The sequence below is a fragment of the Clarias gariepinus genome, chromosome 8, assembly GCF_024256425.1.
Source record: "Clarias gariepinus isolate MV-2021 ecotype Netherlands chromosome 8, CGAR_prim_01v2, whole genome shotgun sequence".
In the NCBI taxonomy this organism is placed as follows: domain Eukaryota; kingdom Metazoa; phylum Chordata; class Actinopteri; order Siluriformes; family Clariidae; genus Clarias; species Clarias gariepinus.
In genome coordinates this window covers 13,786,400-13,802,144 of record NC_071107.1, presented here as the reverse complement: position 1 = coordinate 13,802,144, position 15,745 = coordinate 13,786,400, and the positions used below count along the sequence as shown (strand labels likewise).

The 15,745-nt window shown below is 36.7% G+C and overlaps 1 protein-coding gene across 3 annotated transcripts; it reads left to right on the top strand.

The window, feature by feature from the left end:
• The first annotated feature begins 3,818 nt into the window (after positions 1 to 3,818).
• On the top strand, positions 3,819 to 15,464 carry LOC128528693 (ladderlectin-like). 3 transcript variants are annotated; one of them, XM_053501726.1, is made up of 9 exons: positions 12,005 to 12,059; positions 12,282 to 12,374; positions 12,477 to 12,527; positions 13,653 to 13,694; positions 13,792 to 13,836; positions 13,948 to 14,039; positions 14,221 to 14,346; positions 14,534 to 14,633; positions 14,751 to 15,457. In XM_053501726.1, exons 2-9 carry the CDS (start codon positions 12,314 to 12,316, stop codon positions 14,819 to 14,821), a joined length of 588 nt encoding a protein of 195 aa, XP_053357701.1. In that variant the 5' UTR covers positions 12,005 to 12,059; positions 12,282 to 12,313; the 3' UTR covers positions 14,822 to 15,457. The 3 variants fall into 3 exon arrangements, with proteins under 3 accessions (XP_053357700.1, XP_053357699.1, XP_053357701.1); XM_053501725.1 differs by lacking the exons at positions 12,005 to 12,059; positions 12,282 to 12,374; positions 12,477 to 12,527; ... (3 more) ...; positions 14,221 to 14,346; positions 14,534 to 14,633 and adding exons at positions 3,819 to 3,903; positions 4,000 to 4,050; positions 5,053 to 5,094; ... (2 more) ...; positions 5,616 to 5,741; positions 5,930 to 6,029 and having other exon boundaries at positions 14,751 to 15,464; XM_053501724.1 differs by lacking the exons at positions 12,005 to 12,059; positions 12,282 to 12,374; positions 12,477 to 12,527 and adding exons at positions 3,819 to 3,903; positions 4,000 to 4,050 and having other exon boundaries at positions 14,751 to 15,455.
• The last annotated feature ends 281 nt before the right edge of the window (positions 15,465 to 15,745 follow it).

Sequence of the window (15,745 nt, the reverse complement as noted above, 5' to 3'; positions counted from 1 at the left end):
CAACAGATAATGACTGTAATGACTACAGACCAGTCGCCCTAACATCTGTGGTCATGAAGTCATTTGAAAGCCTGGTGTTGGCCTATCTGAGGGATATCACAGGACCCTTACTGGACCCCATGCAGTTTGCTTATAGAGCAAACATGTCTGTTGATGATGCATCCTTCAATATCTGGACAAACCAGGGGCTTATGCAAGGGTCTTGTTTATAGACTTTTTATCAGCTTTTAATACGATCATCCCAGTACTGCTTTAGACCAAACTAAACCAGCTCTCTGTTCCTAGCTCTATCTGTCACTGGATCACCAGCTTTCTGACAGACAGGCTGTAGCTACTGAGACTGGGGAAATTCATGTCCAACAGCCACACCACCAATACTGGAGCCCCTGAGGGATGCGTTCTCTCCCCACTGCTCTTCTCCCTCTACACCAACGACTGCACCTCTACAGACCCCACTGTCAAGCTCCTGAATTTTGCAGACGACACTACAATCATTGGTCTCATTCAGGACGGTGACGAGTCTGCATACAGAAATCAGGTCTAGCAGCTGGCTGTCTGGTGCAGTCATAACAACCTGGAGCTGAACACGCTCAAAACAGTGGAGATGATTGTGGACTTCAGGTGGAACCCACCTGGGCACGACCATCTCTCAGGACCTGAAGTGGGACATTCACATTGACTCCATTGTTAAAAAGGCCCACCAGAGGTTGTATATCCTTCGCCAGCTAAAGAAATTTAACCTGCCACAGGAGCTGCTCACACAGTTCTACTCAGCCGTCATTGAATCCGTCCTGTGCACTTCAATAACTGTCTGGTTTGGGTCAGCTATGAAAACAGACATCAGAAGACTACAAAGGATAATTCGGACTGCTGAAAGATTTATTGGCACTAACCTACCCACGCCGCAAGAACTGTATACATCCACAGTGAGGAAAAGGGCTAGGAATATCACTTTGGACCCCTCATACCCAGGCCACTTTTTATTTGAACTTTTGCTGTCGGGTCGATGCTATCCAATAAATCCAGAGCACCAAACACTAGGACAGTCAGTCACAAAAACTGTTTTTTTCCCCAGGCAATCTTCCTCAAGAACAGTTAAACATCATTCTAACTGTCAATAAATATATGTGCAATATTGTGTATAGTACCACAGTGCAATATACTGTATAATACCACAGATTTCAGATATTTATGTAACTTATTTAAAAGTATCTCACACCCTACTCCATTTGATGTCAACCCTTTTTTTGTGTCGTGCTGTTCTGTCTTGTCATTTGTTTTTTGTTCTGGAAGCTCTGTCACTAAAACAAATTCCTTGTACATCCAAGCGTACTTGGCAATAAAACTCTTTTTGATTCTGATAAAGAGAGAAAGCTAGGTGCCATCATGGAGTGGAGGAAGGTAGATATACTGTGTGTACAAGAGACCAGGTGGAAGCAAGGGTAAAAACACTGGAGATGGGTTTAATCTGCTTTACTATGGTGTAGATAATAAGACAAATTATGTAGATCTAATACTGAGGGAAGAGTGTGCCAGAAGTGTAGTGGAAGTCAGGGGTAGCTCAGTGGTTCATAAATTAAACTTCTACTCGGAAGGCCCCAGGTTCAAACCCCAGCACCACCAATTTGCAACGGTTGGGCGCTTGTGCAAGGCTCTGACCTTAATGGGCATGTTGGAGGAGGGAACAGAGATAATGTGGAAGTGATGGGTAGAGGTATGGGGTCCACTAGAGGAATGTAGAAGGGCAGATTATTGTAGATAAAAGGATGAAAAAAGCAGTGGTGAATGCATATTTTATGAAGAAAGAGGAGTGTGACATATAAGAGTAGTGGAAGATGTACTCAGGTGGACTATCTGCTAGTATTCATAATACTGTAAATATATACTGGGCAGACAGAGAGACTGAGTGGAGAAAGATGTACTAAGGGTTAGCATAATTAAAGATGCAGATAGAAATATACTGACAGGCTGAGAGAGTGTTTTGGGATGGTGGAGGGAGTATTTTGTTGAATAAAGAAAATAAGAAAGGGGGACAAGTTTGGATGAGGTGGAGGTTGTGAATCAGGTACAACAGGATATTAGTAAGGTTGAAGGGAGGACAGCTAAGAAGAGGGTGAAGAGTAGAAAGGAGTTTCAGTCCTGATGACATTGGAGGTATGGAAGTGTTTAGAAGAGATGGCAGTGGATTTGCTCACTAGATTATTTTTTTTTACTCTATTCTAATCTAGGATTAGAAGAGAGGTGACAATCTGTAAGCAGCAGTACAGCTTTATGCCAAAAAAAGAGCACTACTGATGAGATGTTTTCTGTGAGAATGCTGATGGAGAAGAATAAAGAAAGTCAGAAAGACTTGCACTGTGTGTTTGTAGATCTAGAAAAGGTGTATGACACGGTGCTCAAAGATTAACTGTGGTATTGCATAAGGAAGTCATAAGTGGCAGTGAAGTATGTGAAGGTGGTGCAAGATATGTACAAGGACAGTTTTATAGTGGTAAGGTGTCCCGTGGGTATGACCCACTGATTTAAGGTTGATGTGGGATTGCACCAGGGATCAGCTCATAATCCCTTCCTGTCCAGTGGTGATGGACAGGTTGACGGATGAGGTTAGAAAAGAGTCCTCATGAAATTTGATCCTTTGACTCCACAAATCTGGCCTTTATGGTTTAGATCATAGCATATTCATATGTTATAAAGGCCCAATCAATGTACAGACCTACATAAAAATCCAATTGTGAATCTTTGGCAAGACTTGAAAATTGCTGTGTACAGATGCTCTCCACGCAATCTACCTAAGATTTAGCCATTTTGCAAAGAAGAATGGGCAAAAATTTCACTTCCTAGATGTGCAACACTGGTAGAGACATAACCCTTGCAGCTATAATTGCAGTAAAAGGTGGTTACATAAAGTATATAATATAAAAGAGCTTTATAAAAATGCATGGCAAGAGAAAGAGAGAGAAAATAAGGAGTTTCAAGGCAATAATCAATTAACCTTAAACAAACACCACATGAGCAGACATGATTTAATTCAACACCCCCCTAATTTATTTGCTTTAATAACTTTAATGCACATAAAAAGGATGTCACTTGTGGTCCTATTCATATTTCAGTAAAAAAAACATTCTTCAGATTTTGCGATGGAGCCATAGAGTAAAGTTCAACACTGACAATTATTGCTTACAGGAATCTCATTATTGCCATTGGAAGGGTGCTACTGTTTCCTCAAGCAAATGATATTGCACATCAACAGGATTAACCAATTCTTATCATAAATATGCATGTTTTAGTAGCTTACAATAAATCATAATGTGTCCTGGTATACAAAGGTCAGCATAGAAAATCTATGGTTATCACCGTCTATCAATTACACAGTTGATCGGAAACAGCAATCTCTGCTTAGTTTTTTTATAAACCATTTATAACAATAAATGAATAGTGGGAATATGGTCATGGTTTCCTGGTGCATGGTATGCAAATCATGGGATAGACTGATGTGTGTGTGTATATATATATGGGACGCTGGACCATCATTCATCATCAGCTTTAAATTTCTGCCAGACAGATCTTACCTGTAACCTACAAATCGGTAAGTTTTCTCTCTTTTTTATTGACACTGAAATGCATTTCATTCTAGCCTTAGCCTCATTGGAAACTTAAAACTCTATATCATGACAGTTCTTTCTGGATTATGCATAAATAAGAAACAGTACCTTACAAATCTAAGATCACAAGAAAAGACAGAGGATGTATGTTTTAAACTGCGATTATTTAATTTGGAACACATTTAAATCTTCTTTTTACTTTATTATATAGATACTGTCATTATCATCATCATCATCATCATGAAGGTTTGGATTGTGTGTGCATTGCTGTGTACTACTTTTACACTGAGGACTGCCACAGGTGAAACAATGAGAAAAACTAAATATAGTGTGAGAATTGACATAATAATCACTATGAATTGTGTAATGGTATTTGTACATTTTGATGTTTCTGCAGCTGCAGCAGTTCCTGCAGAGACTAAACCTGAGCAGGAACAGAGACTTCCAGGTTAGTGACCACCAAAAGGGAACAGTCTGGGAGGCAATGATAATAAGTGTTGTATCAGTATATACTGTATATACCATGTATATGTCTGCCGTTTTTTTGTAAAGCAGAACTCGCTGCCTAACTTCTTAATAAAAAGAAATAAAATTTTTTGAGGTTAACTATCTTTTGCCTTGTTTTGCTAAGTCATACTTCTTTCGTCGTTAGCCAAATACGCTCCCTGTTTGGTAATCGTAAAGTGAATCACAGATGAAAAATCAGAGAAATAGGTGGTTTTGTTGAAATCAACTCCAGCATGTAAAAAATTCACTTATAATATATCAGTGCTGTTATTTCAGCAGGGAAAATCTTAAGTAATCCTGGTAAAATATTCAGTTTAGCTTTTTTAATTAATATCTATTTGTGCAGGTGTTTATTTACATTAAGAAGGTAGATTATTAGTATCTAATTTTAAAGTAGATTATTAAATCCACCACATAACTGTTCACTTTTACTCAATGGTGCAGATTTTTACTTATGGTGCAGATTTAACTTTAGTCACATATCCAAGTACAGTACTGCAAAAGTGTCAATAAACTGTGTCTAGTGGTCGACTTAAGACATAGAACTATAAAACTTGCGGTTTATAACCTGGCACATTGTACTCAGCATGTTGATTTGATTTCCTTTAGCTTCAGGCAAATTACGAAGGACTGTCAAAGTTTTATTAAATTCTGTCCAGCCAGTTTTGCGTGATGCTGTGACAAAATCTGACTGGTCAGACATACGAACAGACATACGGACAGACCATGCAGACATACATACCAAAATCACAGACAGGTTTCGCTCCTCCAATGTATGAAATTTGATAATATAATTTAAAGTTCTAACCAATGTACATACAAAACCTTACTTTTATTTATATAGATTACATTAATATAAACACATGATATTTTACACAACAAAGAATTTTAAACAATTTTATACAATGATTTTTTCCTATCATGATTTGGTTAATTCCTCTAGGGGAAGCTACTGAACTAGCTGTGGAGGAGGTGATCGAGGCAGGTCAGTAAAGTGATAAACTGGTTAGTATAAGCACATCTGTGTTTGTGATTTTGTTAGACACAAGACTGTTGTATTAAGTCATCACTTGTATTTTCAGCTGACGATAAGGTGGAAGCTCTTAAATTAGATGCAGATGCTGAAGGTAATTTTATTAACCAAGTAAATTAAAATGACTGATCAAATAGAATTTATGTTCGAAGGAAACAGACTATGCATGGAATACATATGCAGAAATGTGTATTATTGTCCACAGATAAGTATAACTACTGTCCATCTGGATGGGTTAAATATGGGTCACGTTGTTTTCGTCTTGTGAGGACAACTCTGTCCTGGCTCAACGCTGAAGTAAGTATAATAATCATAAAATTGAACTTGTAAGGACAAAGAAAAAATAAATTTTAAAATTCCATGAAAGTAAAGGAAAGAAGGGACTGACAAAAAAAGTATATAAGGTCTGATCATGTTTAAGTCTTTCCTTCATTTTTCTTCCTTCCATCCTTTTTTTCTAATTATGTGTTTAGGCTCAGTGTGTAGCTCAAAATGCAAAACTTGTATCTGTACACAACCTTGGAGAATATAACTTCCTGCAAAGTTTACTAGACATGGCTGGTGTAACACAAGCTTGGATTGGAGCTTACTACTTTCAGGTAATATGGTTGTATTCTAATGCCCTCTAAATAGCTCCTGAATTTATATAAAAATGTATCTAAAGCTATGTAATGTTCCATGTATACACTCTATATAAATAGAAAAACAAAAAAAATTAAGCCATTCCTGTGTTTTTGGTATTATTAGTATTTAAGGAATATGATTGATATGATTGTGTATTGTGCAGGGAGTGTGGCTGTGGGCTGACACGTCTCGGTGGAGTTACAGTAATTGGCAGTCACTGAACAGTGTGTCCAGCTACCCATGTGCTTACATGAGGAACAATGGTATTTTTTTTTTGCTGATTTATTTGTCTGTGCTATTCCTGATATTGATATACTTCTGTCAAATATACTATCTGCTTCACCGTGTTTCTAAAGTTTGCATTTTTACCTTTTTTTCAGTTGGATGGTATAACACTAACTGTGGAAGTGGATATGCATCTGTCTGCAGGCGCGGAGGCAGGGGGTGGCCAGGGGGGGCCGTGGCCACCCCCCGCCGAACCCCGGCCACCCTATTGGCCCCCCCTGGTCTGACCACAGCCATCCATGCAACCACCCGCGCGACGCGGAACCTTTTTTGTACTGCCACAGCAATGCCGGACACTTTTGTGTGCGCACATCCTGGTACCGCCAGTGGAGTGGAGTTCTTTTACTGTCATTGAGTGGAGCCCGGTGGAGCGGATATATTTCTATGAGTGAAGTGGAGTGGAGCGGAGCGGAGCGGAGTCCAATACCACTGGCGGGAATTTGAAAATGCGACGGAACAACAAATAATTACAGGTGATCTTGTTTAAACACTATTAATCTAATACAAAAGAAAAGATAGTAAAAGTATAAGCATTTTTAACTACTTTATGCCTCGGTGAATTCGTAATTAAACTGTTTAGTAAGCTACATGAGGCAAAAAAAGAGAAAAAAATAAAATGATGTCACATTTGTCATTCCAACTAAAGTCTGACTACTTTTTGAATAATTTGTTGATAGTTTTGGTAACATGATAATTGACTAGCATATCTATTGGTGATAGATAACTCCTGCAAATAAGTTAAATCAAACAAAATGTGTTAGTTTGTTAAAAGAATGTTATAGTTTGTTAACTTGGGCTGTCAATTTTATTGTTTGCTTTTGTTAATTTTGCAAGTACTAGCTGTAATGATGGTGATGTGCACTGTATCATGTCAGAGCAGCAGACATGAAGAGAAAGGCATCAGACATAATTAATTTTTTTTAAATAAAAAAGTTACACTCAAGTATTTCACTTTCGTAAGTACACTTTATATGTAAATATGTTTACATATTGTAAATACGTTTTTTATGCATTTTGTAGAGTAGTTTGTAATTGTAACTGACTTGATTTGACTCTCACCTGACTTGAAGACTTTTTTTATAACTAAAATAAAACAACTAATGGTTATAATAAAACAACTGTTTCCTGTATGTTCTTTCTTAAGGAGGTGTGTGGTTTACAGTAGGTGACCTAAATATAGTTCTAATTTATGCCACCCCCAAATTGATCACATAATCATCCTGGCCACCCCACAGAAAATTTCCTGGCTCCGCCACTGTCTGTCTGTGCTATTGACCTACATTCATGCTAAAGAACATGAATTTGAAATCATCCATTATTTTGAAGCTGACATGATTATCAGCAAAGTAAACTGTCTTTTGCCTTAAGAACACTTGGCCAATGAACACTGTTTATGTCATGTAATAAAAACATAAAAAATATAAGAACTTGTGTAATGTTAATTTTGTGTAAAATGTAAAGAGGAGTTATTTTTAGGGTCAATTTCCAGACATTTAGCCTGGATTATTTTGACGGGGAAAGTGTGCAAAGCTGAAAATACAAGCTAGAATTACAATCTGCTAGGAAAATACTACAGGTTGCAATTCATATGTTGCAAATTTAACATGTTAATTCAAAACCATTACAATTTGTCTGCTTTTTATTTTAAACCTATGTACGTCCTGATTATTGCAACCTCTGCCTTAGCTTAAGATTTTGTGTGCTATTTTAAGGTGTCAACAGCAACACAGAACACATAAAGGAATATATTTAGTGTAGACTGTATACTATGTTGATTATAAGCTTTTAAACCCCGTGGTTTAACAAAATAAAGAAACACATGTTAAGAATATTAATGAAACTACACACAGTAACTAGAAGATTTTTATTTTATTTTATTCCATTTAAATTATTCCATTATTTTTTAATGTGGCTGTTTTTATACAGATATATTTTATACATTTACATTATACTGCATTATATTCAAACAAGCTACAGTATAGGGAAATGGTTGCAACATCCGTCCACTGCAGTGTCTTATCAGGACAGTGGCTCTCACTCCCTTCTTTTCTTTTTTTTTTTTTGTTGCTAAAGTTGCCAGTGAATACAGTAGCATACAGAGCCATTGCCAGGTTGCGCACTGAGGGCTAATACACATATTGCTTTGATACATAACTGATGTTACATGGTACTTATTGTTAACTCTTAAATAAATATTATTATTTTCTGGTTATGCAAATGCAGATTAAATCCTGCAGCCAAGCTAAACACAAGTTAAAGTTTTGTTCCTCTTTGTTCCTTACTGCGAACCCACTTACAGGGTTTCAACAAACCTCCCCCTTATCCCCATCAGGCCTGGGAGAGTAACACTAACTTACTGAGGGTATCAACGCCAGTGTCTTAGTGTCTTAGTGTTGTGCCTAAAACCTACTGGCTACTTTTGGCCAAAGAATGAAGAGAAAAAGAGAGGGCAGCTGTGTCCAGAGACAGAAGAAAATAAGAAACGGTAAAAGTATAGTGATTAAAATAGAACTTTAAATATTGGCACTATGATTAGTAAAGGAAGAGAGCTAGCTGACATCTTGGAGTGGAGGAAGGTAGATATACCATGGCTACAGACTGGAAGTTCTCCCATAAAGAGGACACTGATAAATAAAAAAAAATAAAAAATAAACCCTAGGTCACCAAGGACATTAAAGCTTCCTTAAATGAAAAAAAAAAACAGGGCTTTTAGGTCTGGTGATAAGGAAGCGGCAAGGAAGGCTCAAAGAATGTTGGCTATCAAAATCAGGGAGGGAAAGACTATTACAGCAAAAAAGGGCTGACGATGAACAACATGGGAGAGGTGTGGAGAGGGATGAGGAGCATTACTGGCTACAAGACGAGTGGCAAGCTATTAAGGGTAATGAGGAACGTGCTAACAATCTCAACACCTTCTTTAACAAATTTGATGTTTCACACCCCTCTCAATCTCAGCTTTAATACAGGCTCCCCTGCTCCCCCATCCTCCCCCACACAGAAAACGGCCACTACTTCTTCTGCACTCCCGTCAATCAACATCTTAGATGACCAGGTAAAACGCGGTCTGAGCAGGCTCTGTCATACAAAAGCTGCAGGTCCGGATAAAATCAACCCAAGAGTCCTGAAATCCTGTGCTCCTCGACTATGTAGGGTCCTACGGCACCTCTGTAGCCTGAGTCTGTCTCTACAGAAAGTCACTGCCTTGTGGAAAACATCCTGCATTGTTCCTGTCCCCAAAATACCAATTGACTCCTGGATCATGGATTATCTGACCTGCCGTCCCCAGGGTGTCCGATTCCAAAACTGTGCGTCCGACACAGTGATCTGAAGCACTGGTGCTCCTCAGAGGACTTTTCTGTCTCCATTTCATTTGAGATGTATTAAGGACGGTGACATCTCCGAGTACCAGTTTGTGGTGCATGACTTTGTTTCCTGCTGTGACCGAGTACCAGTCTATGGTGTGAGCGTAACCACCTACAACTCAGCAACAAGAAAACAAAGAAGCTGGTGGTCGACTTTAGAAAAAAATGGAACCCCTGTTAACACAATTGCACTCTACAAGAAAGGACAGAGCAGGCTATACTTTCTGTGAAGGCTTAAGTCTTTCAACATCTTCAATACCATACTTTCATCATACATCATACAAATGTTTAATGAATCTGTAGTGGCGAGTGTCATTTTCTATGCTGTGTTCTGTTGGGGCTGCAACATGAAAGATGAAGACATCAACAAACTGGACAAGGTCATTAAAAGAGCCGGATCTGTCCTGGGCTTGCATCTGGACTCTGTTGATGTCGTGGCAAGGAGGAGGATTCCATCCAAAATACACACAATCTTAAACAATCCTTCTCATCCGCTATACAGAGTTCACTCCGACCAGAGGAGCAATTTCCGCCAGAGACTGATTATGACCAGGTGTTCTACAGAGTGCCACAGGAGATCTTTTCTCCCAATGGCCATAAAATCATATAACTTATCTCTGTAACGTTTTCACTACGGCATAGGGACTGTCAGTAGTTACTGTTCAATAATACTTTATGATACTACTGTTGCCACAACTCAAGATAAGTTTCAAGTGCAATATCTGATTACCAGTACATTTGTGCAATCTTCTTTCCTTTCATTTACGCTACATTTCAAGTGCAATAACGGTATATTAATTATTTTTAGTGCATTATGTAACTTACTGTGTGCTATATTTAATTTAATTTTTACTTTCTATTTATTGTTATTGTTCTTTAAATTTTTATTTCTTTCATTTTTTGAAAAAGCTTGGTGATTGGAGCTGACCTTATGGGCATGTTGGAGAAGAGAAATGTAGAAGAGCCAGTTATTGTAGATATTGCAAAAAAGATACTCAGGTGGACTATCTAGTAGTATTAGTAATACTACAAATATATACTGGGGAAACAAAGAGACTGAGTGGAGGAGGATGTACTAAAGGTTAGCATGATTAAAGACGCAGATCGAAATATACTGACAAGCTGAGAGAGTGTTTTGATATGGTGAAGGGAGTATTTTGTAAAGCAAGGAGCTTTTATCAATGGGAAAATAAGTAAGGGAGACAAGTTGTGGAGGTTGTGAATCAGGTACAACAGGATATTAGTAAGGTTGAAGTGAAAACAGCTAAGAAAAGGATGAAGAGTAGAATGGAATTTGGTCCTGACGACATTCCAGTGGAAGTATGGGAGTGTTTAAAAGAGATGGCAGTGGATTTGCAGAAAGACTTGCATTGTGTGTTTGTAGATCTAGAAAAGGTGTATGACAAAAGCCCAAAGATTAACTGTGGTATTGCATAAGGAAGTCATAAGTGGCAGGAAAGTATGTGAAGGTGGTGCAAGATATGTACAAGGACAGTGTTATAATGGTAAGGTGTCCTGTGGGTATGATCGACTGACTTAAGGTTGATGTGGGATTGCACAAGGGATCAGCTCCTAACCCCTTCCTGTCCAGTGGTGATGGACAGGTTGAAGGATGAGGTTAGACAAGAGTTCTCATAAAATTTGATCATTTGACTCCACAAATCTGGCCTTTATGGTTTAGATCAAAGCATATTCATGTCATAATGGTCCAATCAAAGTACAGACCTGTATAAATCCAATCGTAGATCTTCGGCAAGACTTGAAAATTGCTGTTTACAGATGCTCTCCACCCACTCTAACTAAGATTTAGGGCAAAAAGAAAGGGTAAAAATTTCACTCCCTAGATGTGCAACACTGGTAGAGGCATAACCCAAAAAGGTGGTTACATAAAGTAAATAATATAAAAAAACTTTATAGAACTGCACGCCACACATTTCAGATTTTACTTGCTAACTTAAATAAAACATATTATATATATATATATATAAGAGAGAGAGAGAGAGAGAGAGAGAGAGAGAGAGAGAGAATAAGCAGAAGAGTATCAAGGCAATAATCAATTAACCTTAAACAGACACCACATGAAAAGACATTATTTAAACATCCCCCTGAATTATTGTTTTAACATCTTAAATGCACATAAAAAGGATGTCACTTGTAGTCCTATTCATATTTCAGTAAAAAAAAATTCTTCAGATTTTGCGATGGAGCCATAGAGTAAAGTTCAACACTGACAATTATTGCTTACAGGAATCTTATTATTGCCATTGGAAGGGTGCTCCTGTTTCCTCAAGCAAATAATATTGCACATCAACAGGATTAACCAATTCTTATCAGAAATATGGGTGTTTTAGTAGCTTACAATAAATCATAATGTGTCCTGGTATACAAAGGTCAGCATAGAAAATCCATGGTTATCACCGTCTATCAATTACACAGTTGATCGGAAACAGCAATCTCTGCTTAGTTTTTATAAACCATTTAAAACAATAAATGAATAGTGGGAATATGGTCATGGTTTCCTGGTGCATGGTATGCAAATCATGGGATAGACTGGTGTGTGTGTATATATATATGGGACGCTGGACCATCATTCATCATCAGCTTTAAATTTCTGCCAGACAGATCTTACCTGTAACCTACAAATCGGTAAGTTTTCTCTCTTTTTTATTGATACTGAAATGCATTCCATTCTAGCCTTAGCCTCATTGGAAACTTAAAACTCTATATCATGACAGTTTTTTCTGGATTATGCATGAATAAGAAACAGTACCTTACAAATCTAAGATCACAAGAAAAGACAGAGGATGTATGTTTTGAAATGAACACAATTGAAACACATTTAGATTTTCTTTTTTCTTTACTGTGTAGCTACTGTCATTATCATCATCATCATCATCATCATGAAGGTTTGGATTGTGTGTGCACTGCTGTGTACTACCTTTACACTGAGGACTGCCACAGGTGAAACAATGAGAAAAACTAAATATAGTGTGAGAATTGACATAATAATCACTGTGAATTGTGTAATTATATTTGTACTGTAACATTTTGATGTTTCTGCAGCTGCAGCAGTTCCTGCAGAGACTAAACCTGAGCAGGAACAGAAACTTTTAGGTTAGTGACCACCAAAAGGGAACAGTCTGAGAGGCAATGATAATAAGTTGTATAAGTAAGAAGTATTTATTATATTTGGCTGTTAGTATTAGTACATACCAGTGGAAGTGCATGTCATTGATGGTAAAAGAGTTTGGAGAAATAGGTAGGGTAAGGCTAAAAATAAGCTTATTAGCTTTATTTCAAGTTAAAGCCCATGTCTGCCTGTTTTTCTGTATAGCAGTACTCGCATCCTAACTTATTAATACAAAGAAATAAAAGGTTTACTATCTTATGCCTTGTTTTGCTATTTCATACTTCTTTTGTCAGCCAAATACACTCCCTGTTTGGTAATCGGAGACTAAATCTCAAAAAAAAAAAGATAGTAAATCGACTCCAGCACATCAAAATTCACTTATACCACATCAGTGCTTTTATTTCAGCAGTGAAAATCTTAAGTACTCCCAGTAAAAATATTTAGTTTAGCGTTTCTAATTAATATCTATTGGTGCAGGTGTTTGTTTAAATTGAGCAAGTAGCTTATTAGTAGCTCATTTTAAAGTAGATTTTTAAATCCACCACATAACTGTTCATAACATTTCTTTTACTCAACATTTTGATTTTACTTATGGTTTAGATTTAACTTTAGTCACATATCCAAGTACAGTACTGCAAAAGTGTCAATAAACTGTGTCTAGTGGTCGACTTAAGACACACAACTATAAAACTTGCGGTTTATAATCTGGCACATACGTAACTGCTCATAACTTCCCTTGCATTTTGATTTGATTTCCTTTAGCTTCAGGCAAATTACGAAGGACTGTCAAAGTTTTATTAAATTCTGTCCAGCCAGTTTTGCGTGATGCTGTGACAAAATCTGACTGGTCAGACATACGGACAGACATACGGACAGACATACAGTACAGAACATGCAGACATACATACCAAAATCACAGACAGGTTTCGCTCCTCCAATGTATGAAATCTGATAATATAATTTAAAGTTCTAACCAATGTACATACAAAACCTTACTTTTATTTATATAGATTACATTAATATAAACACATGATATTTTACACAACATAGAAGTTTAAACAATTTTATACAATGATTTTTTCCTATCATGATTTGGTTAATTCCTCTAGGGGAAGCTACTGAACTGGCTGTGGAGGAGGTGATCGAGGCAGGTCAGTAAAGTGATAAACTGGTTAGTATAAGCACATCTGTGTTTGTGATTTTGTTAGACACAAGACTGTTGTATTAAGTCATCACTTGTATTTTCAGCTGACGATAAGGTGGAAGCTCTTAAATTAGATGCAGATGCTGAAGGTAATTTTATTAACCAAGTAAATTAAAATGACTGAGCAAATAGAATTTATGTTCGAAGGAAACAGACTATGCATGGAATACATATGCAGAAATGTGTATTATTGTCCACAGATAAGTATAACTACTGTCCATCTGGATGGGTTAAATATGGGTCACGTTGTTTTCGTCTTGTGAGGACAACTCTGTCCTGGCTCAACGCTGAAGTAAGTATAATAATCTGAATAAAATGAAATATATAAGGATGAAGAAAAAATACATTTTAAGATTTCATTAAAGTAAAGTATGGAAGGGACTGACAAATAACGTAAAGAAGATCTGTGATCATGTTTAAGTCTTTCCTTCATTTTTCTTCCTTCCATCCTTTTTTTCTAATTATGTGTTTAGGCTCAGTGTGTAGCTCAAAATGCAAAACTTGTATCTGTACACAACCTTGGAGAATATAACTTCCTGCAGAGTTTACTAGACATGGCGGGTGTAACACAAGCTTGGATTGGAGCTTACTACTTTCAGGTAATATGGTTGTATTCTAATGCCCTCTAAATAGCTCCTGAATTTATATAAAAATGTACATATCTAAAGGTATGCAATGTTCCGTGTATACACTCTATATAAATAAAAAAATGAATTAATAAATAAATGTGTTTTTGGTATTATTAGTATTTAAGGAATATGATTGATATGATTGTGTATTGTGCAGGGAGTGTGGCTGTGGGCTGACACGTCTCGGTGGAGTTACAGTAATTGGCAGTCACTGAGCAGTGTGTCCAGCTACCCATGTGCTTACATGAGGAACAATGGTATTTTTTTTTGGCTGATTTACTTGTCTGTGCTATTCCTGATATTGATATACTTCTGTCAAATATACTATCTGCTTCACTGTGTTTCTAAAGTTTGCATTTTCACCTTTCTTTCAGTTGGATGGTATAACACTAACTGTGCAAATGGATATGCATCTGTCTGTGCTATTGACCTACATTCATGCTAAAGAACATGAATTTGAAATCATCCATTATTTTGAAGCTGACATAATTATCAGCAAAGTAAATTGTCTTTTGTCTTAAGAACACTTGGCCGATGAACACTGTTTATGTCACTTAATAAAAACATAAAAAAATAAAAGTATGATCTACTTTGTGTAATGTTAATTTTGTGTAAAATGTAAAGAGGAGCAATTGGAGCAGTATTTAGTCTAAATTTCCAGACATTTATCCTTAATCATTTTGGAGAAAAGTGTGCAAAGCTGGCAAAACTAGCTAGAATTACAATTATTAAAAAATATTACAGTTTATCTACTTTTTATTTTATAAATATGTAAATCCTGATTACTGCCACCACCACCCTAGTTTAAGATTATTTTAACAAAATAAAGATACACATTTTAAGAATGTTAATGAAATTACGCAAAGAAACTAGAAAAAAAAAAGAATGTTGGCTGCACATAGAAACAAACAAAGGACAACCATAATTCAAGACTGCTCATAAATAAGTGGAAAGTGCTTAGTAAAGGTGTTGGGCCACCTCGAGCCACCAAAACCGGTTTAGCCTTGGCAAAGATCCTACAAGTCTCTAGAAGTAAAATAATCACATTTTTGAAGTGTTTTTATGATTCACAGTTTGAAAATTATTCCTTGCACTTGTATTTTGAAGATATGTTGGTGAACATGTTGTTTTAAATCTTCTAATAATTAAAGATAATAACAAAAAAAAATATCTTCATTATTTTTTAATGTGGCTATTTTCATATATTTTTGATATACTGTACTATATTTTATACAACTACACTATACTGCATACTATTTATCCAAGTTATAGAGAACTGGTTGCAACATCCAGAAGAACTGTAATGCCGTAATGGTCATAGTATTCGTATACATAGATTTAATAGAACGTCAAAAATGTCCTTAAATTA